This window comes from Rhinatrema bivittatum, chromosome 7, assembly GCF_901001135.1.
Source record: "Rhinatrema bivittatum chromosome 7, aRhiBiv1.1, whole genome shotgun sequence".
Classification (NCBI taxonomy): Eukaryota; Metazoa; Chordata; class Amphibia; order Gymnophiona; family Rhinatrematidae; genus Rhinatrema; species Rhinatrema bivittatum.
This window is the reverse complement of record NC_042621.1, coordinates 142,199,183-142,224,666: the sequence shown is the minus strand read 5'-3', so window position 1 is coordinate 142,224,666 and position 25,484 is coordinate 142,199,183. Positions and strand designations below refer to the sequence as shown.

At 42.9% G+C, this 25,484-nt stretch overlaps 1 protein-coding gene across 3 annotated transcripts in view; it reads right to left on the bottom strand.

The window, feature by feature from the left end:
• The window catches only part of AIFM2 (apoptosis inducing factor mitochondria associated 2), a 59,643-nt gene extending 34,677 nt beyond the window's left edge, over positions 1 to 24,966 (bottom strand). The window contains exons 1-3 of one of the 3 annotated variants that reach the window (XM_029609284.1): positions 24,924 to 24,966; positions 4,760 to 4,951; positions 2,171 to 2,286 (exon numbers count right to left, since the gene is read on the bottom strand). In XM_029609284.1, the coding sequence (XP_029465144.1) occupies positions 2,171 to 2,286; positions 4,760 to 4,934 (291 nt within the window). In that variant the 5' untranslated portion in view covers positions 4,935 to 4,951; positions 24,924 to 24,966. Of the gene's footprint in view, positions 1 to 2,170; positions 2,287 to 4,759; positions 4,952 to 17,926; positions 18,083 to 24,332; positions 24,480 to 24,923 lie in introns of those variants that run through there. The other 2 variants (XM_029609286.1, XM_029609285.1) reach the window with 2 other exon arrangements.
• Positions 24,967 to 25,484: the final 518 nt, after the last annotated feature.

Genomic DNA, 25,484 nt, shown 5'->3' with positions numbered 1-25,484 from the left:
AAATCAATGGCAGGCAGGTGATAAGTTAGCAATTGTAACTATAACACAAATTAGCAGTTAGCCCTTCCCAGTGAGTTATGTGTGAGGCTATAAGCTGTTCTCAAGGAGACCACAGCACAGAAACATAACAGTGATCCAGCGACACAGATTTTGAAGACTGAGTATGAAATGTACTAATTATTTCCTCTGCAGACATTGTCTTGGGGGGGGGGGGGGGGATGCAGTTACTTGCCCAGCCCTAATGCCAACATAAGGGACTTGCTGCCACATGCCTAATGCCACCAGAGAGGATTTGCTGCCACGTGCCTACTTGCCCTGCCCCTTATTCCATCAAAAATACTTGCTGTCTCACATACGGGGTAGATTTTAAAAAGATGTGCGCACATGGACATGCAGATTTTATAACATGCAGCCAATGGCTGCTGTCCTGGCTAGCCTCTGTCCTACCCAGACCACCCCTTTTAGAGGGCCCTGCACTTGTGCACGTATCGGCACTTACGTGTGACCAGGCTCTTTTGAAAATGCGCGCAAGGCCTGGCCATGCGCATGTGGTTGTTTTAAAATGTGGCCAACAAGTTACTACCACCATAGCACCTGTTCTATAGTTTTTTCTTCTACTTCTCCACAATCCCAGCCTGGTTTTCCCATCCTGTTGATTAATGATTATATACTGGGGTGGTTTGTTCACTAAAGCCCTCAGTCTGCAGGAAAAAATACAGGCAGGACAGAAAACATACAGGAGAGGAACCTTTTACATGTTCTGAGTGTGGTAAAACTATCAGAAAGGCAGAGAGGAAGCTTGAAAAACCAGAAAAATCAAGAAATGGAACAGCCAGAGTTCAGCTATAGACTATGGGAAAAGGTTTCTAAATAAAAGCAACCCTTGCCACTTTCCAGAAAAAACAAACTACATTCATTAGAGAAACAATTTACATGTTCTGAATGTGATAAGAGTTTCCATCAGCAAACCCATTTCACAAGAAAATCAAATGTCCACTCAGCAGCTAGATCAAATTCAAGCAGGGAATGTAATAAGCTTATTTCAAGAAAATGATACTTATCACAGTTCATTTTCTTGTACTCAATCTGACAATCAAATTGGCAAGTGTGCTTCAACAGAATGACTGGTATCTCATCCCACACTGCCGTTCTGCTATGCCCAGAGATCTGTGTGACAGTCAGCCTTGCTGCCAAACCCCACACCTTACACCTAGAGGTATTCCTGCCACTATAGGGCTCTGCTTTGCACCTCTCAGGTTACTTTGGAATCTTCATGCCATTCTTTGTGATGCTCTGCCCCTTTATTAGTGCTATCTTTTCTGCTTTGCTCCCCCTTTTTGTTGCCGTAGGAGAATGGCACTTTGCCTCTAGTGCTGTCAAAAGTTGCACATGTCCTTTTTGGGGGCCTTGGAGTATTTCCTCCTACACTAGCTTTCTTCTTCGATGCCACCTTGGAGAAATCCTGCCTCTGCTAGTATCCCTTTTCCCCTTTATGGAGTCTTAGGTCATTCATGCCACTTTACCACAGTCCAGGTACCTTGAATTTCTCCCTCCCTTCTGATTTCTTCAGACAAGCTCTATGAGACTTGGATGAGAAAACCCCAACTCGGGAGCCCAAAACAGATTTCAAGCTGCCACCATTAGAGTGTAATGACAAACAAAAAATATGAACAAACAATTTTTGTTTTGAAACTCAAGAAATAAGATGGGGTCCCTGTGAAATGACTCCTTCTGCATATTCCTGCTAATACTATAATAAAATTGTTTAACCTCTGATCAGTAAAGGGAACTTTTTTTTTTAGTATTTCTCATTTGTAAGTTTATCTGCCTTATAACTGTGAAAAGCATTTATAAAAATAAGATAAGCAATAACAAAGTATCAGCCAAGCAATGCAAAGCTTAGAATGATTATTTCAGCACCTGATCTCACCGGACAATAGGAAAAAATAGTTTAATGGTGTCAGGGTTTGAAAGAATCAGAATAATTCTCCAATGTATTTTTTTTTGATACTTTCAGCTGTGGCAAAGTAATTTTTAACTAGCCAATTGGAAAGACATGAGCTGTAAGGTATAGAATAACTTCAAAAAAGCAATACATGTTTTCATTTTAAAATGTGATATTGCCATGTAGATTAAGATCTCTCATGCTCCAGAATGTTGATGCACTTACCTCTCCATCCTCAAGAAGGACGTGCTGCTTCTCCAGGTCTATCCCAATCACTTTACCTTGCTTGAAACTGTCCGAAAAGCTTGCTGCATAGGAGATGAAGGTTTTCCGTGCAAATCCTGGGTCACAAAAGTTATTTCTGATCACCTGGTACATAGTGAGCAAACCTTAACACAAATGTCCAGAGAAGATCTTCCTTACGTTACAAAACAAACCTATCTCCTTGGCCTCCATCAACAGGCTTCTATCAAAAACATTTGTGGATCCAAAATGCTAATTTATTTTAAACTTTGTCAATGATAATATATTACAGGGTATCCATAATAAAATATGGATGAATTATTTGCATGCACTGCCTCCATGGTATGCAAATTTATGGAACACAAGCCCCCAAAAGAGGAACCACAAAATACAGGTATCAATTCAAAATAGCCTTTACTTCAAAGAATATAAAAGGTGTCAGCAAGTCTCTGCGTATCTGGAAATAAACAGATCACCCAGATGTCTCATTCACCTTGAAAAGTAAAGGAGAATTTTTATAGCAATATTTTAGATGCAAATAAAATTGTTTAACAAAAGACAGTCTTAATGTCTCTGCAGAAAGCCCAACATGGCTGATGTTTCGCAAAAGGTTGCTTCATCAGGGGCAATGACAATGATTTAAGAAAAAGGTAAATTATAGGCTTGCTGACACCTTTTATATTCTTTGAAGTAAAGGCTATTTTGATTTGATACTTGTATTTTGCGGTTCCTCTTTTGGGTGTTGGGTAACTACTGACTCTTCTTTGTTTGGCTGTGTTACTATGCAAATTTATGGCCCATTTTTGGCTCTTGAGGATCAGAGTTAGCCATCCATGATGGTGTCATAAGATCAGCAGCAGTGACATGCTGGATCAGACCAATGTTCCATCAGACCAGGATCCTGTCCCAACAGTGGCTAATTCAGGTCACTTGGAAGTTCCCAATTGCTCTCAATGAGGAGATCCATTCTATTTTAATCACTTCCAGAAATAAGAGACAGCAAATCTTAAGCCTGCCTAGCTAATAGTTTATGGAATTTTCCTCCAGGAAAATATCCAAACCTTTTTCTGTAAACCCAGCTATACTGGACCATACTCTCTAGCAACAAATGACACAGCTTAATTGTGCATTGACTAAAAAATTTTCTTCTTAATTTAAATCTACCACCAGTTAGTTTTATGGAATGTCCCCTATTAACTTGTTTCACCCCACTCATGATTTTATGTCTATTATATTCCCTTTCTATTTCCTCTTGTCCAAGTTGAAGAGCCCTAATCTGTTCAGCTAGAGTGCTGGAAGTGGGCAGGGCAACATAGTTGGACGTGAGGGCGGCAGTTCTGAAAGCAACAGTGGAGAGACCTGGAGATGGGAAAGGTCGCAGAGTGCGAACGAAGCTCTGATAGTTTGGGAAAGAGAGATTGCATGATGCCACCACATTATTGCTGACTAGGGCGGCTGCAGACCCTCGCACTGGCACGGTGCTCAGCCTCTTTTCATAAAGGGACCAGTTTCATCCCCTTTATCATTTTTGTTTATCTCTAGTTCTGTTATATCAATTTTCAGATGGAGCAAGCAGAACTGCACACACTCTTCAAGGTATGGCCTCACCATTGAATTATACAGATACTTGATATTCTCAAATTGATTTCTTATTCCTGAGTAATTTATAAGCATTGTATTTGGGGGGTGGGGGGGGGGGTTACTGCTGCCAGAAACTGAGATAAGGATTTCAACATATTGTCCACAAAGACTCCAAGGTTCTTTACCTGAGAAGTAACTTAAATGTGGAACTCAGTATTGTGCCCATATAGAAGCTCATTTTCAGCAGAATTTTAAAATCTCATTTGTCCAGCTAACACAACAGGAACCTGTCATGCATTGTTGTGAAATCCTGAAGGATAATTTGAATACATCCCTTGGATTGCTGTGCTCACTTGAAACATCAATCAGGAAGGATACTGCCAAACACAATGGGGCTCAAATGAAAGACAGGAAGCTTCACAGTAGAAGAAGTGTGGAGAGAAGAGGGCAAAAAGCTCCAAAAGCAAGAGAGCAATGGAGAACTTGCAGGTAAGGGTGAACTGAAGAAAAGTAGTACAGAGGGGAGAGGCCTCTGCAAAGCAAAAAGGTATAGTAAATGATGTAGCAAGAAAGGAGCAGAGAACCAGAGAGAACCTTGGAGGTGGAAATGGTCTGTGGAGGGAGTCAAGGGGCAGGAAGCAGGAATAAATGTGCAGAAAAACCAAGGAGGATTCTCAATGCTGCGTTCCATAAAGATCACCAGGAAAAAAAGAAAGATAGATACGGTAACCAAGACCAAAAAAACCATGCTAACCATTCACATCACAAAAATCCACCATCGGAACTAAAATTCACTACCACACAAGCAAGCACTTTCATATCACAGAGCAGATCGGTAGCTATGCTCGATCCCTCTATCACCACTCTCAAATACATGGACGTCAAGTGAGAAAAAGAGATTGTACTGCCTCTGTCTACCGTATCTGGCATCTTCCTGTGAGAAAGGAATAAATGCATCAGGGAGACATTTAAAGAAAATTCAAGTATTACCACTCTCTACAGAGGCCCGGAGAGCAGCAACATTGTGGTGGAAGGCTTCCTTCATATCCACCAGCACAAAGGGGACTCCCCAGGATTTCAGCTGGCTGGCAGCTGCAATCCCCCCGAAGCCTCCTCCAACGATTACCACACACACTGAATTGTCCACCGAGAGCTTGGATCCCATCTTTGGCACAAATGTTTCTATAAAAAAAAAAAACACAAGGAGTGAGACAACTTTTCTACCACCAGTATTCTGTGAAATAAAACACAATCCTGGAAAAAAAAACAGTACAAGGGAGCAGAGTTAGGTGAGGGAGGTTCAGACTGGACAACCTCATTTCTGCTGGCAGCCAGCTGCCATAATTCCTTTCTCTGGATATGTTTGTGGATGTCCCAGCATATCATCAAGAAAATGCATGTTAGTCATAAATATAATGCTAAAATCTGCCTCGCCAAACAAGTACTCACAGACTACACATCTGTGCACAGTTTGACATGTCACAGACAATAGTCTTATAAAGCAATAAAGTCAATGGACTGTGGCCCTGGCAAGTGAAAACCTTTGCTTAGGTGCCACCAACACAGCAGTTTAGTTAGCACATACCAGCTCTTCGTAAAATTAGTGGGGGGGGGGGGGGGGGTTTCTTCATTTTTATATATAACCCTGACCCAGATTATCCTTTAGATGAAGTGGGCTCATACTCAGTAACAAAGCTAAAAGCCTTGTTTTTCTCTTTAGGTATCCTAAATGCAGGTTCTCTGTTGGAAGAAAGGATAAATCTCCAAGACAAGACATTATGTATACTTGAGTCTAGCATTTTCTACATGCCAAAAAAAAAAATATATACGTATATCCAGGATGGTGTTCCAACAAACTTTACAGACTACTTGGTTCAGTGGTAATTTGGCAAATGTGTACAACTCTTGTCACATTCATTTTACAGAAAAAAAAATAGATGTCCGAATCTGTGTCTGTAGACTGAATTCTTCTCAGAGGTCTCCTCTGAATCTTTAGGGCTATCCCTGGGTATTATGAATAAGTTGCTCCTAATCTAAGGATTCCCCTTCCACACATAGGATCCACTACTTTATCTTGTTCTTCCACTCACCTCCCCTCCTTGAACCAGGATGGCACCACCTGTCTGTCTCCTCCCCAGCATGGTACCAAATGAATATCCACTCCTTCTTCCAAGATATGCTGACTGAGCAACTGAGTCTTTTTGATTGAGTAACAAAGGTTCCAAAAACCTCAAATAAATATCCAGTCATTAGAATAAAACCCCTTATTTCCAAAAATCAAATACTACCAGGGTCTGTCTCGCAAGAGGCAAGGCCGGTCCTCGAGGGCTGCAAACCAGTCTGGTTTTCAGGATACCCCTAATGAATATGCATGAAATAGATTTGCATACAACTGAGGCAGTGTGTATGCAGGTCTCTCTCATGCATATTCATTAAGGATATCCTGAAAACCAGACTGGTTTGCAGCCCTCGAGGACCGGAATTGCCCACCCCTGCCCTAGAGGAAAGAAAGACTTCAGACCTGTGTTTAAGCGGCCTTTGCCCTCTCTGCTAGATGGGAAGGGAAGGGTGGAACAAGACATCCCTCCAAAAATCAAAATTCACAGGATGAAAGTAGCAGCTCACTAGCCACAAGGAACACGACTAGTAGCCACTCTCACACCCAAGACCTTGGCTCTCTTCATCATGGCTTTGGGCCTGCAGATTCATATGCAGTGCAATAGGAGGTAAAAGGTACCTGTTCTCTCAGTCTCTAAAATAGAAAGTTCATGCTGATCCTAGAGGGTCACATTATATAGAACCAGGAATAAACCACTGCAGCAACTTCCTATGGAGGGGTGCTATGGCAAAGAAGGTACATTCCTCTAATCTACACTATCTTTTTACAGGGGCAAACTCCTTAGCAGGGATCCGAATGGAATCCTACATTTATCTGTACTAATCTATGGGGCAGCACACAGGGCTAGATTAAGTTCGGTGCCTTAGCCCACTCAGCCATCAGGACAACTAATGCCCTAAGCACAGCCCAACAATGGTACCTCCTTGGCTTTTCCATTGCTTAATTGACAAGACATTCCCTCCCTCCCTCTCGACCCATATAAACATGCAGACCCAATCCAAAAATGTAATTTAACTTGTACAATTTACAACCAAGATAAATGTTATCTTATTTGTTATAAACCTAACAAGCATATGAATTCTTGAACACTGTTAAACATTGAAACTTTGTAAACCGTTGTGATGGCGAAACTGAATGACTGTATATAAAACTCGATAAATGAGTAAAATAAAAGACAAGAATCAATAAGTGCTGAAGGTGAAATACTTAAAAATTCAGTTCTTTTTCCAGGCCAGACCCCAGAACTAAAATTAAACATTTTTTTTTTTTTTAGAATTTTAACACTAAGTAGCAGTAGGTTCCCCAGTTCCTTACAAAACTGAATCCCTCTTCCTTGCACCATCGTCTCATCCACGCATTGAGACTCTGGAGCTCTGCCTGCCTCTGGAGACCTGCAAGTGGAATAGGGAGCATTTCAGAGAATGCTACCCTGGAGGTTCTGGATTTCAGTTTTCTACCTAAAATCCTAAATTTGGCTTCCAGAACCTCCCTCCCATCTTTTCTTATGTTGTTGCTACCCACATGTACCACGACCGCTGGCTCCTCCCTAGTACTGTCTAAAATCCTTTCTAGGCGATTATTTATTTATAGGTGAATTAATAGATACCTGTATTGCCAAACAAATCTCTCTATTCATACGAGTATTAGACAGTAACAAAGAATGTTCAGCTTGCGGGAGCAGACCTTCCAAAAGATACCAACTGTTTGTGAAGAGTTTTCCTTCTCTTAGCGATGTAGGAGATAATCTCCCCTTAACACAGCCTTTGCGGTGTACCAAAATAAAATCATCCACGTGACTGCCATTATAAGTCAAATAATCTTTCCATTTTAAACGTAAGTACTCTTGAAATTGTAGGTCGGCTGCTAAATAGTAAGGGAAGCACCAACTTTTGACCAGCTGAACATCAGCACGAGAAGTCATATGGATCCAGACAGGAGTATGAACAGAAATCAAAATATCAATGCCCATAGCAGTAGTCTTAGAGAAAATATCTTTACCAACAAGAATGTAATCCAACCTACAGTAAGTAGCATGAGCTCTTGACAAATGAGTGTTCTCTCTCAAATGGATGAAGTATCCTCCACCAAATGTAAAGAATCTTCCAAAAACAAAACAAGCCATCCCCTTAGCTGTGGTTCTACATCTAGTCACTGGGGATGGGAATCTGTCTAAAGTTGGGTCCCTAACAATATTGAAGTCCCTGCCCAAAATTAGACCATTGTCAACATATGAAGCAAAACATTATAAGTACCTCTGAAGAATGTGTGATCATATATTAGGGGCGTACATATTATAAAAAACTAGAGGATTATGATCCAGTTCTGCAATCAGAATCTGGTATCTACCATTAGGGTCCTTAATAGTAATAGACACTTTTTTCTGTATTAGGACCACCACCCCCTCAGACCGTGTGGTTGCTTTAAGCACAATGAACAGTACCCTACCCAGTCTCTAAGCAGCTTACTGTTTGAGGTCACTTAAATGAGTTTCTTGTAAGAAAACAAAATATAAATAAATAAATAAAAAGTCTTAAAGTAGTTAGAATCTTCGCTTATTTAACAGCAGAATTTATTCCACATATATTCCATGACAAAAAAACTTTAAAGCCTTTCTTTGACATTTAACCTACACCCAATCGAATCCTAAGGTGAAAATTGTAAACTGAACCTCCCAGTATAAGTCCCCCTCCCACAGCAATACATCCTCTATCCCAAAATTCTAGTAATATGATTCGTATAAACCCAATATTGGTTGACTCCATAGGGAAAAAAAAAAATGGATCAAACCCCCATGTTAACCAATATAGATCACACTCCGTGCGGATGAATCTCCCTATCCCCTCTCCACCCATAGCTGCAGCTCTCAGAATTTTTGCTCATTGTAGTATAAAATAATGGATGATTATGAAAGAGAAAAGCAGCAAATAAGATAACAGAAAAAATATTTAACTTGAAAATGAAAGTGTGAAACTAGCTATAAAGCCTTCAAATCACAGAACAAAATATTGAAACTGCTGCCACAAATCTTCAGGTTTCCATTCTGAAACTCTTGTAGCATGGAACTTGTAAATACAAAAATGTCACAACTCGCTCCCAATTCTTGACATATCACAAACCGATCCTTGACCTGAATGTGGAATGGCTGTCATCTTGGCCGATAAACTGTTGAGCTTTGGCTAACCCAGTAAGCCATCCAATACCTTCAGGAGTAACTACTTGCAGCTTTGCTGGGTAAAGCAATGCAGCCCAAATGCCCATAGAATAGAGCTTGGTGCATTATGGAGCAAATGCCTGACATTGCACAGAAAGTCTTGGAAAACTAAAGTTTTTGTTATAGCAAAGAGACTTCCCAGATCATAAAACCTGTAAGATTTGAGTTTTATGAGCAAAATTGAGAACTTTTGTAATAACATGGGAACAAACTGAGTTCACACGCTTAGGGGGAGATTTTATAATATGCACACGCATGGACGTGCCGATTTTATAACATGCGCGCACAGGTGCACGTCAAAATCCATGCACCAGATTTTATAATCCACATATGTATGTGCGGGCAGCGTGGGCCTTTCGCAATTTCCACGCAGTGATGCATTCCAGCTTTCCCCAGTCCCCTCCAATTAAGGAACGGACTGGGAGATGCTTCCCTACCCATACTCCATTCCTCATTCCCCCGCCTTTCCTTTGTTTCATAACTTACTTCAGCTCCTGAACACGTTCCTCCCAGCCCACCCCTTTGAAGAGGCCAGGCTCTTATGCGCGAACCAGGGTTTACGCGTAGCCGGGCCCCTTTGAAAATTCACCCGGTGCACGCAAGGTCCAGCCATGCGCATAAGCCACAAGATTTACGCGCATGGGCCTTTTAATCTACCCTTTAGGGCAGAGGTGATGAGCTCATTCAAACCTTAATTTACCATTTTTCTCAGAGAGACCCAGCTTGCAGTAAGCCACTACTCCAAAAACATCTGTAGATCTTGCTTCTCCAAGAACTCTGGCAGCCTGATAAATCTATTTTGTAACGCTTTCAAATGTTAAGATTGCTTCTGCAAGGCTGACTTCAATGTAGAGACCATCTTGGACATCCAAAATTCAGTGCTCAACATCAGCAAGTCGTCTCTTAAAGCCAGTAACAAGACTTCTTCTAATTTATCAAAAATCTTCCAAAGCTTCTATGATGGCCATCTTCGGGATAGGTAAGGATTCCCCAAGAGTGGTGTCCTCTGCCACGTTGCTTTCAGGCAATTTGGCTTTCTCTCTCTCTTTTTTGGCTGTTCTTGTAGACATGACTATCCAGGCAATGTGCTGCAACTGAAGATAGCATGATTCACTGTTCCCCAAGCAAGTTTACAATTGTTTTGTGTGGTAGATGGGGTGGATCAGCCGATGTTGAATCACGCGATGATCTCATCTGAAAAAGTTTTTATTATGAGTTTGTTACGACGGCAAGCTTCTTTTCAAATTCTCTTTGCTTCTCTTCACTCCCTGAAATTGCCCCGCTTCTCTCCCCCCCCCGCCCCCTCCATCTCATTAGCCACTGTTTGCTGGAGAGGGAGGCCAATAGGCTATGATAGAACCAGGAGGTGAGCAGAGAGGGATTACTGATTTTGAAGCAATTGCAGCATTGCTCTGTTTCAATGGCGGGGCAGAGGGAGGCAGAGAAAAGGGGAATTGGATTCAGACAATTAACACTGGGCCCGACTTTTTCAGTCTAAGGCAGCGATTCTCAGTGTGTCACCATGCACCAGGAGTTGTGTCACGAGCTACCCAAAGCCAACAGGGCCGAAGACCTGAAGACTGGAGCCGCTGCTGCCAGAGACCAGCTGTTCAACTGGGGGCTGGTGCAAGTGAGAGGGATAGGGTGCTCCTGGCTGTGGCTAAAGACAGACACAGAGGTCCCTAAGGAAGAGGACCATGAGAACAGCTTCAGCAGCTACTGCTGCTTTGGTGTGGCCTCCAAGGGAAAGGAGTAGGAGAACTTCTGGAGAGGGTAAGTAAAGGTGACTTTGTAAGTTCAGTTCATTTTTCGACTGCCATTTTTATTATTGGGTATTATATGATGTGTTTGCTGTTTTGAAATCTTAATAAAATTTAAGAGTTTAATTGTTAGATGGACTCTATAGCAGCTTGGCTTTTTCTGTTTTCCTAATTGGAGGTGTATTGGTGTTTAGGGCCTGGTTTAATATTTGTAGTGTTGCCTTTTTATAGGTAGGGCTGTTCCATTTGAGTGCATGCCATAATGTGGGTGTAACTTTGTGTGCATTATTGCAGATCCTGCTACGATTTTTCTGTTCCATTTCTCTAGTTTTATACTGCATGCAGAGTGGCTTTTTTGGGTTTCCATTCCAGTTTGTCTCCATATTTGTAATCTTTCTGTACTTTGTGAAGGTCGATCTTGTTTGTATGACAGAGATGAGATATTTAACTAGCATGTAGGCTAGTAAAATACCTCACCTTATTTGTTGTATTTTCTCAATAGGACATGCATTGGCGGTGAACTGCTGTCTTCTTATAAGGAGGGCTATTGCGCCTGGTAGTAGAGGGCGTGTGCTGCTGTTATTGAGATAACCTCAGAATATCATTTTTGTATGGCGAGTTGTACGGAGAATGTTCTAGTTCTGCTTTATACTCATTGAGGGTCGGGGTGTTGGTGGGGTTAGCCTTGTGTCTGTCATGTGTTCAGTGTGTCACATGTGAGAACTATCAGATGTGTCCCAAAGGGAAAAAAAAAAAAAAAAAAAAAAAAAAAAAAAAAGGTTGAGAACCACTGGTCTAGGGTACTGATACTCTGACATTATGGAAAAATCACAGGACTGCTTCTATGGTCAAGTCCAAAAGCAAAGCATGTTCAAGCAGCAGCACTGTATGAATTATCAGGAAGGCTGCTCATGCTACAAAAATGTAGCTAGCAGTAATTTTATTGTGGGTTTGACAGTTGCTTGGTTTTAATTTTTAATACTACCACCCTTAACATAAGACTTGGTGGTAACCTGCACAGAGAGGCAGTTACTATCATAAGAAGTTTGCTGGGCAGACTGGAAGGACCTTTTGGTCATCATGATTTGTGTGTTGGGCTGTTTTTCTTTTTTTTTGGGGGGGGGGGGGGGGGGGGTGTGTGTGAACAGATCGTGACTTTCTTGGACTGAGAAAGAAGCACATCTTTTTGCAATGTTTGTTGAATGTCCTTTTCAACTTGTTGGTACTCTGCCCAAAAACATTCTAGACCCCTTTGAGGATGTATTTGTCAATAAGTCATTTTGGTCTTTAAGTCAAGAATCAAAGAACAATATTCCAAAATGATCTCATTTATATTGGCCTCTTGGATAGAGCCTACGACACAACCTACTATGCAAGCTTGGTATCACAGACTGGCGTCCACCATGCAAATGGAGCGTTTAGATGCTCTTTCAACAGGACGCACTTTGAATACCTCTGTGTGGCCTACTGGGCTGCTTGTTTTGCACTGCTGCCTATGGATATACAAACCCAACTTAAATACTGGATATAATACCACATGGACCTGAACGCGTCATCTATTTGAATAGTTGAGTGTTTGAATATTTAGCTCATTTGCTATTTGTTTATAATGCACCATTCCCCGGGGAAGGGGAGGGGGGGCACTATAGGGGGGTGGTTAGGATGGTAAGAGGGATGAGTGAGGAGAGGTAAATACATATTAGAAAATGGGGACGTATAGGCAGTTGCGGCATATGTATTGTTTTTATTTGTTTTCTTCCAAATGTCTTATACTATGTTGGTGTTTGGTGGCCGCTTCGGGCTACTATTGGTCATTTTGTCTAGCGACGGTTGTAATTGTGTTTATGCGTTCTCAATAAAAATGATTTTGAAAAAAAAAAAAAGCACTTAGTGTAGCCCACCCAAAAATTAGTTATGCCAGAGTACTTTCACTTGGGTGTATATCACTAGTGCGTAGTAATATATACCAGAGGAAAGTACTGATAACTTTCATTTCCTTCTGTAACGTCAAAACCAATGAACATCAAGATAGACTCCTTTCTCCCTTGAAAATTAAGATATTTCAACAACCTGTGGATATATATCTATGTAATATTACATTATCCAGTAATAAAGAACTTCTAAAAATACTCAATACTATTTCAACTGGCCACATGGATAGCAGAACAATATTCCTCAACTGGTGTCTCAAAACAGTAACTGACTGGATGACCAACCAACTTCACCTAAGCAAGATCCTCTGTGTGAGCATCACTCCATATCTAGAGGATAACCCCTCCTCCCCCCACCACTTAACCCTGAATGACATCGTATACCAATAGTAAGAGCAGAGGATAAGCAACTGCCATGCAGCTCACTAGAAGGAAATGTGGGACAGTAGATAGACCTTGAGCACATGTTATCTCTATGCTGGAAGGCTGGAGAATGTAGTCATTCCACTTTAATTGTCTCCAAGCTGTTCATAGTATGACTGGGATGGCATGTGACTTGATTCTGATGCTTACTCTGTAGAGTATTTAAAATTGTATAGAATTAAACAGAGCTAATAATAGCCACACTTAACTTCAGCAGGTATTAACTTTGGCTGTTGAAGTTCTTTGAATGGGTGTATACACTGGGTGTATCTATCTATGTAATGTTAGAGTGATGCACCCAATGCAATCTGGCTAAGCTTTGACTAAGGAAAGTACAGTTTTATTTTTTTTTTTTTAAATCACAGTACTTTTAGGTGTTTGATTTCATACATGGTTTGCTGATGATTGCCATAGCAGTGTGGAGTTTGAATTTGATTAAACAGAAGTATGCAGCTCAAAGGTCTGTAAATGATACTGGATTTAAAAATGCAATTGTTCGTTCATGATTGAGGAGAAGATAATAAAACATTATGGGACTATCGTTACAAATGGTGTGGTGTTCTCTATAGATATGTGCAGAGTTTTTCCGTGTATGATGTCCCTTAACAAACAGTTTGAGGAGTTTATGAGGTTTGAGTGGTGATTGGGAGACCTTGTCTCCTTCTCTCCAAAGGGAAACAGAACAAACTTTTTTCCTGCACATCCCTAATGTAAAAGAGTGAAGAAACAGAGGGTGCAATGTTGCATGTTCAGAACCTCACATCTCATGGTGCTGGGAGAGAGAGTTAGGATCCTGTACACCCAGAAGTTTAAAAAAAGCTTTGAATTCCTCTGAGAATCTATATTGTATGGGGGTCCTACTTTCCTCCCACAATCCCATTCATAAGTATGAGAATACCCATACTGTCAAAGGTTGGAAGGAAGAGCTGAGATGCAAAAGTTAAAAATGTATAACTCTTAGGTAGGCTGGGATCATAATCTTTCCATTAACAATTCAATCACTTTGTCTCTAAAGAGTACCAATTTTTTTTCTCTAGTAGAATATTCTTCTTGACCTGGCAGAAAGGATGGTGTTCAATTCTAAATTTTTCAATATAACATTTATCAATTTTCTGTGTAATAGTTCCTCTGCATATATTTTATGTATTCTCCGATCACAGAATTCTTCTGATGTTAGTTTATTTCCAGGAATTCAGTTTAGCCTGGTAAGTTTTAAAGCCCAGGAAGGCCAGCTAGGATTTTTTTTTTAAGTGGTTTGGGATTTTTTTTTTGTTTAATGTGGTTTTGGTTGATCAAACTGAAAAAAAAAAAATTTTAATGAACCAAATAAAAAACAAACACAACCAAACAATACCCTGAAAAGAAAATCAAATTAAACTCAGAACTGCACATCCCTAGTTATTTCCTTGTCAAGAATGATTCCTTGCACTTAAAAAAAAAATAAAAAACCACACACCTCTTTTCAGCTTTCTGCAGATTAAGTGTAGCCAGGTAGTATTTGGGATTGACCAGCTATAAATCTAACTATAAAAAATAATTTGCATATGGGTATATTTTTCTTTTCAATTGCAAAAAACTGTCACAGGACCTCAATGTTCACCAGTTTAGACTAGTTACAACTCTAAATCTGAGCTCTTTTGATCACAATCAAACATTGCAAATCACTTAAAATTGTGTATTATGCATCAGATGAGCTCACCCCTTCTGAAGAATGATCAAGGCAGGATTCCTGCTGCTCCCAGGTCAGTCTGTCTCATGAAGATCTTAATGGCTCACCATGTAACTACTAAACAAAAACCTCTCTACTTTCAAACTTAATACATCTATTTTTCCACTTGGCCCTCATATGCAGGTATGCCAAAACCTTATAATTGTTTACCAACTAATTAAACAATAACCTTATAGCAGAGTTAATACCATTGTGCTAGTACTGCAGAGCACAGCATCTTTTTTTTAATTTTTCATTCACATTCAATCAGGTGGCGTAGTTCACTAACAACCAGCTTAGCTTATTTAGTGCCTTGGAGTCCCCCTGAATACTGGCAGAGAGTCAATGCGATCTCTATGTATCTTACGTATGTGCAGTCTCAAACCTCAAGATCGCTTACCTCTGCAGCTTCTACAAGTCAAGGGAACAGAGAGAAACACACAAAGGGTGATTCTCTCCAGGAAATGAACTTCACAGAACTCCTTTTAAAAAACAACAACCCTTCTCTCACACACACACACCAGCATTCCATAATCAGCACTTCTTAAAGGGCCAGATTCCCCCCTTACAAACTGTAAATAACAAATAATGACACTGACTTAATCTGAGCAGTGGCTCATAAAGTTGCTTTATTCAAATCTGGCTGCATAGTGCTTGTACTCCCCTGGCAGAGTAACCCCTGCCATATTCTAATCATCTGAGTGATCTTTGGGCACTGCCCTATGACAGAATTCAATTTAAATATATTTAGGGAAACTGCAGTTCCAACTTTTAGGGAATGGGAAGAGGTGAGAATCTCTTTGGCAGGGGGGGCTGTCTCCATATTGATTTGTCTTGTGCACCACATGCCAGAAGTGAACCTCACTTGTAAGCCAGGGTACAATCTCAATCTCTCACATTTACTGGATGCATTCTTAATACTTGTGTTGTGCCATAGAAAGCTTACAGAGTATAATACGTACACAGGCAACATATACCTGGAAATTCTGTAAACCTGGGTGGGAGCACGTGTGCCCTCCAATTTAGCAGGCACAGCTACTGCCACCACTCTGCTGCTAATGGACCGAGGTAATAAAGTGCGTCCAGCCTAGCACACAGCTTAACGAGCTGTTGGCCACTCGTCCATAACCCCCCCCCCATGTAATAAGGGGATCAGCCAGTCCAAAATGCACATCCAGACAAAGGCATAGCTAATAGCATTCATCACATGTAAATGCCAAGTAGATGAGGCTATTACCCTGCAATGCAAAAAAAAAAAAAAATCACCGCCCACCCAAGGTGCACTTTTTAACCCCTCAAATTTTACACTGCCCCAGAGGAGGCATAAAGTCTTGCCATGGGTTATGGGGTCTACTTTAAAAACAAAGGAGTACTGCCTTTCTGTGGTTCCTCCTACCTAATATCATCGCGATACTAAACAGGAGGAACCACAGAAAGCAGCATCAGGAAAAAATAAAAAAATTGCTCGACACAAAAAATAAAATTTCTGGGCACACAATATACATGCTGCAGGCCACGTATATATATTCGCTGCTGCGGGATAAAAAACAGATGCATGTATTGAGTGCCCATTTTGTTAGCCCGCGCAAAGCCACGTCTCCTGGGTGCCAATGCCAAGGACGTGCTAGGGAAAATTGTGCATCTTTTTCAATGCAGCTGTTCCCTTGCATACTGCTTCGTGCGCCCAGGAGAGGTGGATGGGCGCACGTTAGGGAAACAGGCGCCCTGTTTGGACATCTGTTCTTTAGCGCGTTCGTGCCTGTAACATTCAGGCCAATGCAGTACGGAGCAGGGCTGCTGGCTCCCACAGCCCACCGTCTTGCTCAGGAGTGGCCAACTCCGGTATTCGAGAGCCACAACCAGGCCAGGTTTTCAGGATATCCACAATGAATATGCATGAGAGAGATTTGCATACAATGGAAGAAGTGCATACAAATCTCTCATGAATATTTTAAAGGCTCTGTCTCTGAACGTCAACTCACTCCACGGCAGAACTTCCCAAAGACAGATTCTTACTGCAGTATTCTAGGACAAACCAAGTCTCCTGTTCAAGGCAGACCTTCCCAAGTCTTAGTCGTGGTTCATAGAGGCCTTGCTCTCCCTTCCCCCAGCACAGCTGCTCACTGCAGTGGACTGTCACCATCCACTTGCAGGAATCCTCTCTTTACTTGCTCACTGTAACCTGTTCATGCACCTCCCCCCTAGTCCTCTGTTCGTACAAGCCAACACAGACGCGTATCAAAGCGTGCGCTTATATTGTGCACCCGGTTTCCTAATTCGCACACATCCACATCCCCTAAGCACCTGATGCAGTATTTAAATGAGAAAAAAAAGTGGTGCAGCGTACAAAACGGGCACGCTAAGGAGAAATGTGCATTTCTGGTGCTCAGAGGTTTATTGCATCGGGCACATGGATGCAATTGTGCGTTCTTAACAAAAGTGCATGGCTTACATGAAATTACAGAAATCTGCTTGCTATGCATGTTTACCAACAGGAACGCAATCACCCACGATTTTTTAAGCTGCTCTTTAATCATCCTGCTCCACTCCACTACGCCCTATATACATGTTTTTATTTTTTGTTTTTAACAAATAACTAATTCTTATACTAATGTCTCTAAACAACCCTACAAGGGGCACATTTAACACAACACAGAGGACCAAATATTTTATATTTCTCATGAGCCCTTGACTGAGTAAACTTTACTTCACCTTCAGAGCTGGAGTTAACTTTTCAGCATTAAAAAGTGTGCCTTGGTGGCACTTTCTTGCTTCGGGCAGTTATAGCTAATGTCTTCATTTACATGGAATTTAAATGCAATGGGCACCATCTGGTACGCTTTTGTTAGGGCGTGCATTTTTCACGTTAAATCTCCTTGCTACACTGGATGCAATTATTGCAAGCCCGAAAAGCATGCCGAACTGCGAGTAAAACCATGCGCATCTTATTGCATCGGCCTGATAGTTAGGAAACCAACAGCAACAGCTCTACAGAAGCCTTTTACCTTGTAGCTGGAGCAGCCTTCCACAGCTCCCTACTCCAGGTCTGCATTCACAAGTCTTCCTTCTTCCTGTGGCTCCTCCTTCCCGACTACCCAGTCATACACCTTTAAGGCTCTGGTGACGTTCTGCTGCTTCCCTGGGAGCTGGCATTTTCCCCTCCCCCAGCCTGGTTTATTCTTACCCTGATCCTTTTCGATCCTCCCTCCACCCCTGCTCTAGCTTCTTGGTGCTCCCGTATAAATGCACAGAGGCACAGTCAGTGAAAGGAGAGGAGGATTTTGCCTGGGGTTATGTACGTAGAACGTCCCGGTGGAACCAGAGGAACTGGAAAAGATAAGCACACTGACATTTCAGGTCTGAGCTTACGATGTTATATTAGGCTTTTTGCATATTTAGAGGCAGTTTAAAGCAAGAGAGCTTGAAATGCTGTAAGTGGGTAGCTGGGACTCTCAGAGCAGTGCTTCCCAAACTTTTAGCCAATGTGACTCCATTTTAGCATTTGAAAATTCACATGACCTCAGAACGACCAAAAGAAGTTTGTAAGGGTACGGGTCCCCCCTCCAGCAATCACTCCATTCTTACCCTCCCCACATTCCAGCTGATCCCCTCTTACATCCATCCCCCGGCTCCTTTCACCTCCCCCCCCAGTTGATCCTCCCTTATTCCAAGCTCTTATAACCTCCAACTGATCCTGTCATCCCCTACTTCTCACCCCATCCTCCATTCCCTCCTGTCACCCCCATCTCCTCCCCAATCTCTCACACACTTCTAGCTGATCCTCTGTCATGCCCAACTCCTCTCTTACTTCCTCCACTCGACCTTGTGTCATTCCCCCTTTCACCCTCTGCAGTAAACCCCGTATCCACCCCACAAGTCCCTCCTGTATCAGATCCCTCCCTTTAAACAGCCCCTCCTTTAAACACTCCCCTGCTCGGGGTCAGCAGCAACATTTTCGTTTGGAGCCTGGGCCAAAAGGTGAATGACTGAGGGACAAGAGGACAGGCTGCTGACAGGGGCAATATTTTACTCTTAAGCAGGTTCATTTGTGAATAAGAAGAGCTGAACGGTGGTAATCTCCACTATTGCTCATGCACACTCAGCAGTGGAGATTACTGAAGAGTCTGCCATTTCAGGCACTCATGACCATTTGGGGTCCACGACCCCCAGTTTGGGAGCCCTGCTCTAGAAGAAAGGTCCTTGCACCTAGATAAGGAAACCATGCTTGGATGAGGAGGAGGAACATCCCCTTGAAGAGGCTTGGAGGCCAGCCAGTAACGCACCACAAGCTGCATCTGTATCCAGGAAGGGCCGGTGGTATCCAATCATGCTTGCCTGTACCCAGACATATGTGAATCCAGGTGCTGGGAACAGCCACTACCAGCTGGACCAAGCCAGTATCCCCCAAGGCTATGGGGACGTGCAGCACCAAGAGACCAAGTGCCCAATATTTCTGGGGAGAAACAGAACCGAGAGCGCGATAATTGCAGTGTCCCTGCTGGTTGTGAACTGGGCATTGAAAATAAAGGAAGGGTTCAAAAACCTCTGTGTAACCTTTTTCTGGCATTTGGTTCCAAAGACACAAAAATAAGTTTAGATCTGGGGCTGTCTTCAATAGCAACTCTCTCTCCCCTCTTCGCTTGCCCCCCAAGGTGTGAGTTCTTTCTCTGGGGGTGAAGGCAGTCCTTCTTGTACCAGGTGGTGTTGTGAATTCTTCCCCAAGGGTGTGTATATCTCACTGGCTCTCTCTCGATCTCTGTGATGCTACGCCGCAGGGACAGACAAGCTGGACAGATTGATGTTCAAATTAAGTTTACTGATTCTTCAAAGTAAATTCAATGTCGAATAATCAATCCAAAAATGTGATATTACAGCTGTCTTTCTTACAAGGCTCTCTCTCTCTCTCTGGTTCCCCCTTAATCCAGAAAAAAATCCAACCTGAGTCCAAATCATTTGTACTTTCGCCCAGCCTGAGTCCTAGTCCCCTGGGGTTGGAGATCCAGATGTGAGTTTCCTGATCTTGCTCCTTCCCAAACTTCTGACGACTGACGTTTCTGAAGGAAAGGTCTGTTAAGGAACAGGAAAACTAGTGATCACAGCCCAGCTTCCCAGCGAGAAGGGGGAAGGGGGAAATCGAAAGCCTCCTCAAGAAAATCATCAACTCTGGGGTGACGCTGACACTGCCGCTTCTTCTCCGGAATAGAAGGGTGGCTCACTGGTCGTCAGCTCCCTGGCCTTCGGATCTGTCCTTCACCAAAAGGGGTTCAGGGTTCACACCAGTCATTAAATTATCCAGAAAATCTCAATACAGTCTCTCAAAAACTGGCAGGGATCTCCTCAAAACACAGTCACCCCCATACATCAGGCTGCCTCTCTTTCAGTCACCACCCCAGTCATCCCCCAGGGGAATTCAATGTATGCATATTCCAATCATCAGGGCCTCTTCCCTAAGATATAAAAGGGATTGGTGAATTCAAAACATGCATTTCTTTGCGTTGTATGCTTTTGCTGACTAGAACTTGATGCTATTACTAGGTCACTTGTTACCAGGCACTGGCCATCCTCCCACAAACACCACCTTGCAATTTTTGCCAACACAAAACAAGTAACTAAGGAGGCAGCCAGTGGGAATGCAGAACCATACCTCTACCTAACTGCTCCCCCAACTGACGCTTTTTAACTTATTGGTAACATTTTCAGTTAGTGCACACTAACACAAAATACTAACTTTTACAAAATTTTAGCATTTTTTGTTGCATTCTGCAGCACTTCCCAAATAGAGACAAAATAGACAGTTTTGTTGCAATTAATCTGTTTTGTTTAAAAACGATTGCACACCCAGCATTTCCTCCTTCTCTGGACGGCTATAAGTCATCTCTCCTCTGGATACTGAAGACCCACAGGTTCCTTCCCAGGGAAGCAACCTCTCCCTCTGATGTTAAATCAGCAAAGAAAATAACAGAGTCCCTAGTTAATGGGTACGCAGAACTCAAAGAAATCTGAATAAAAGAAATTACAAGAATAGGGAAGGTGGACAGAAACTCCCATATCCAAAATTAAAAAACAAAAAGTCACTATGGAAGAGAGTCAAACAGAAAATAGAGAACAGCCAAGACATGCTGCCTCTGGGGTGAAAAAAAAAAAAACAAAACAAAGACACTCCACACCCTTAGATGGCAGTCAGGGCTTGTGTAGCAGAGGAATTTACCAAATAGTCTTCCACATGGGGGATCTATATGCCCACACTATGGTTATTATGTTTCCTCCCAGAACAAAAGGTAGTTTGCTCTTGTGCCTGTTCTAGTAGGAATTTCTACAGAACCTTTTCCAGTTCTCTGCTACAGAATCTGCATTTGTCTGTTGTACCAGTTTTTTTCCTATGCTTTTTTTTTTGGCCAAGAAATCACCTTTAGCCCACTATACCTGCATGGCTTGAGATAAATCAGCATCAGAGAATCTTTTATGGTACTAGGTGAGGTGCCATTGCTAGCATTATTGCTGCCCTGTGTAAACAATTACTGTGCTGGCCTCCATTCTATTTTTTTTTTTTAAACACTTACATTCAGGCAGATTCACTACGGTGCGCTCAGGCAGAGTGCACCGTTAGCCCCCATTTGGACTTGCGCATTCGACGCGCTATTATTACCCCTTATACAGTAAGGGGTAATAGCGTGTGGCCAACCCCCCCAAAACTAATAGCGCCCACAACATGCAAATGCATGTTGACGAGCCTATTAGTTAGTCCTGCGCGATACAGAAAGTAAAGTGTGCAGCCAAGCCGCAAATTTTACTTTCTGATAAATCCTCCCGTCTAACCTCCACGAAAGAACGGGCATGCTCCACAGCTGGCCCCATCATCTGGAACAACCTGCCGACTGATCTAAGACTAGAACCCTGCCTGATTACCTTCCGAAAAAAACTCAAGACTTGGCTTTTCCTCCAAGCCTATCATTGCAACAGTTCTTTCATTTAGCCCAATAGACTAAATGACCGACCCAGCCACTGTATTTTCATACATTCTCATTCTCCAGTTTTCTCTGTCCTTTATTTCCTGGCTACTCTAGCCCCCAAGTTCATTCTCCCTATTTGTACCTGTGCTTCGGCCTTCCTGTTATATGGTTATGTTCAGTTAATCCCCAAGTTTGATGTAAACTGGCCTGATATGAAGCTTGTCATGAAGTTCGGTATAGAAAAAATGTTAAACAAACACCTACCCAAAGGCAGGAGTTAATTTCGGCCAGCACCGGGAAAGTGTACAGAAAAGCAGAAAAAACTGCTTTTCTGTACACCCTCCGACTTAATATCATAGCGATAAAGTCAGAGGCCCCAAAAATAAAAAAATAATAAATTTGCCCGAAGACGGATGCTCAATTTTGCCGGCGTCCGTGTTCCAAACCTGTGGCTGTCAGCAGGTTAGACAACAGATGCTGGTAAATTTAAACGTCGGCTGTCAAATCCGCTGACAGCCGCCACTTCTGCCAATAAGGAGGGGCTAGGGACATGTCCCTAGCGCCTCCTTTTTACCGCAGGCCCTCATTTGCATACTGAATCGCATGCCCAGGAGAGTGGCCTGGGCGCGTGTTGGGAGAATGGGCACTCACCTCCGAGCACCGGCTCTCCCACGCGTTTTCCTGAATCGGCCTGATTGTGTTTTGGTAGTAACCAACCCATAGTCGAAACTGTCAAGTCACACTCCCTCCCAGGCCCCTTTCCCCTGCCCCCCCCCCCAAAAAAAAGCCCTTCGGTGATCCAAACTTTAAAAACTGACTCATCCCCTGGAACCTATTACCCTATCCATGATGCTTCTACTCTACCTGTTTGAATATAAAAATGCTGCCGCCTAGCCCTGTAGCCAGCACCAATTTGATGTACAGAAGCACATGCATACTACGGTGCCAACCAGAAAACCCTGCAAAAAATAGGCGCTTGAAATTCATATGGTATTAAGCCTATTGTAAACTGTGTTGAGTATGGTAAAATTAAAATACAATAAACCTCTTATAACAAAATAGTACCGACTACAAGCGCTCAAATAATACTCAACCCTATCTTTCAAAAAAGACAACAATGCAAATACTACACCAGGCCAGAAAATACCAATACATCTTTTATTAGGAAAACATAACAAGCCAGGCTATTATAGATCCCTCTACACAGAAACTCTATGCTGGAAGAATACCTCATATCAGTCACATATACAGAACACAGACAGACCCTCACCAAATACAGAATAAAAAAAAGACACCACAAAAGTATAAATAGAAATGTGCAGACAAAAACTGAACTGGAAACCACAAGCCAAAATAGGGACAATTGTGCGCCCCTAGCACCTCCTTGGCAGCGGAGCACAGCCACGGGTTAAGAAAATGGATGCTTGTTAGTTGAGCGTCCGTGTCCCTAACCAGACCGCAGGCACTTTTTTTTTTTTTTTTTAAATCATTTGGTTCCTCCGACTTATCGCTAAGATATTAAGTTGGAGGATGTACAGGAAAACAGCATTATTTGCTTTTTTGTTCAATTTTTTGGGCTGATCAGAAATTAACACCTGCTCTTTTGGACAGGCTAATCCCCTTAATGCACAAGCCACTTTGGACGCGCATCCAACCACGGGGTTAGACAGTGGGGTAGATTTTAAAAGAAGCACACATGGCATACATGTGCACGCGCTACCCGGCGCATACAGGTTATAAAGTCAGGGGTTGGCACGCGCATGCAGAGCCCACGCCAAGCTGCCTTCCCCGTTCCCTCCCAGGCCACCCTGAAATCGGAGCCACCTTGGAGGGAACTTCCCTACCTTTTCCTGTCTTTTATCACAAAAAGCTTACTTCAGCCATGAGGATGAAGTAAGTTGCACGCAGCGGGCAACTGCCGGCGCGTGATCCCTGGCACAGCAGCTAATTGACCCTGTGCCTGGAGCCTCTGACCCCACCCCCAGACCACCCCTTTAGTAAAGCCTAAGGACTTACATGCGCGTCACCAGGGCTTTTGAAAATAGGCCCAGCGCACGTACCGCCCCCGTACGCGTGGGGTTTTGAAAATCCAGCCCAGTGTGCTCGGCACACACAAAACACAAATCTGCTCACAGCTAATGGGGGCAGAACAAACCAAATAGTAAACGGTTTATTCATAAAGTAGCAGAGCCTAGGAATGTACCTGTTGACCTACCGTTTTGTCTGTGCTATTGCAGATCTGCATTTCTAAACAAAATGATTTAAGGAAAATAAAGCTAACTTCGTACTGCAGCCCCCAAAGACGAATGTCCAGGTCTGAGCTGGATCGTTTGTTGTAAATGAAAGGAACAGCGCTGCTCAAAGAGCAAAGGGAGCAGCAGAAAACTGCACAAGCACAGTCCTGTAGACAAACAAGCAGAGGGAGTAATTTGCAAAAAAGTAAAAAGTAAACAGGACTTACCAATCGGAGGCAAAGTTTCCCCAGCAGGAGCTAACGAGAAGGTAAGCTGCTGCTATATAAGAAGAAAACAACCCAAAAACAATTGTATCATGCAGTTCTTTAGGGTTTAGCCTACCATGGCTTCCATGTGTAAGGGGAATAGAGGCACCGCCAACCTGTACATGGGCCACAGCTTTCTCTCTAAGGGACACACGTCACACACACCGGAGAGCTTTGGTGGTTAGGGGTCAGGGTGCGCGCATCTTTTAAATGGGGACCTCCAAATAGGCAGTTTCCTGAATCTTGAAAACCATTTTAAGAAAAAGAAATACAAGCATCGCAAAATCATCCTGCATGTGAATGTTTCTGTTTTCCTCCCTCCACCATGAGTCACAACCGGAGGGGAGGGGGTAGTTCGCTCAGCATTTTCTGCTACACACGCTAAGTGCCAGAAGGCGCCATGGAGCTCCTTAGAGGCTTTATTAACACTAACACTCTTGTGCACCAAAAAAACCACTAATGCTTTGCTCTTCCTTTCCCCTCGTTTTTTCTGTTTTCCTCCCTCCTTTAAGGCCTGCCTTTCAATCGTTCCCCCGCTACAGCTCCTCTTACCTCTCGCTCGAGCTTATTATTTATATAATGGCCCTCTGGACTTCTTACCATTAAAGCACCAGGGAGCTCCTTTTAGTATGGGTTGGTAATTAGGGGGAGGCACCACTCATAGGCAGCCCCGCCCTTTGAGGCAGCTGGGACGGCCGTTCCCCTGGTAAGGTAACAAAGGCAGCTCTCCGGTAAGAGATTAGGCGGGGTGCAGGAGTATATTTTTGGTGTGGAGTTTTGGGCCTACTTGGAGAGGAGCCAGGAAAGTCTTGCCTGGTGCTCCTGAGAGAGGTTGGGAAGCTGTCCTAACTGGCCGGCTGGGGTTGTTTTGGATGTTTTTCATGGTAAGAAGCCTGCAAGACCCCTGGGTGTTGCTTAGGGATAGTTCAGGGGGGGGGGTGGGGAGCAGAATAGGGAAGACTTGCCCTTCAGCAACCTCCTGGAGGACAGGAGAATGGTGGTGACCTGCAGCAGATGTGTTCTGGTGTTTGGATCAGTTTTTGGGAAAAGGAACATCTTGGTTAGAAAAGGCAGGAGGAAATGTTTTTGTTACTCCCTTTCTTCCTGTCCAGA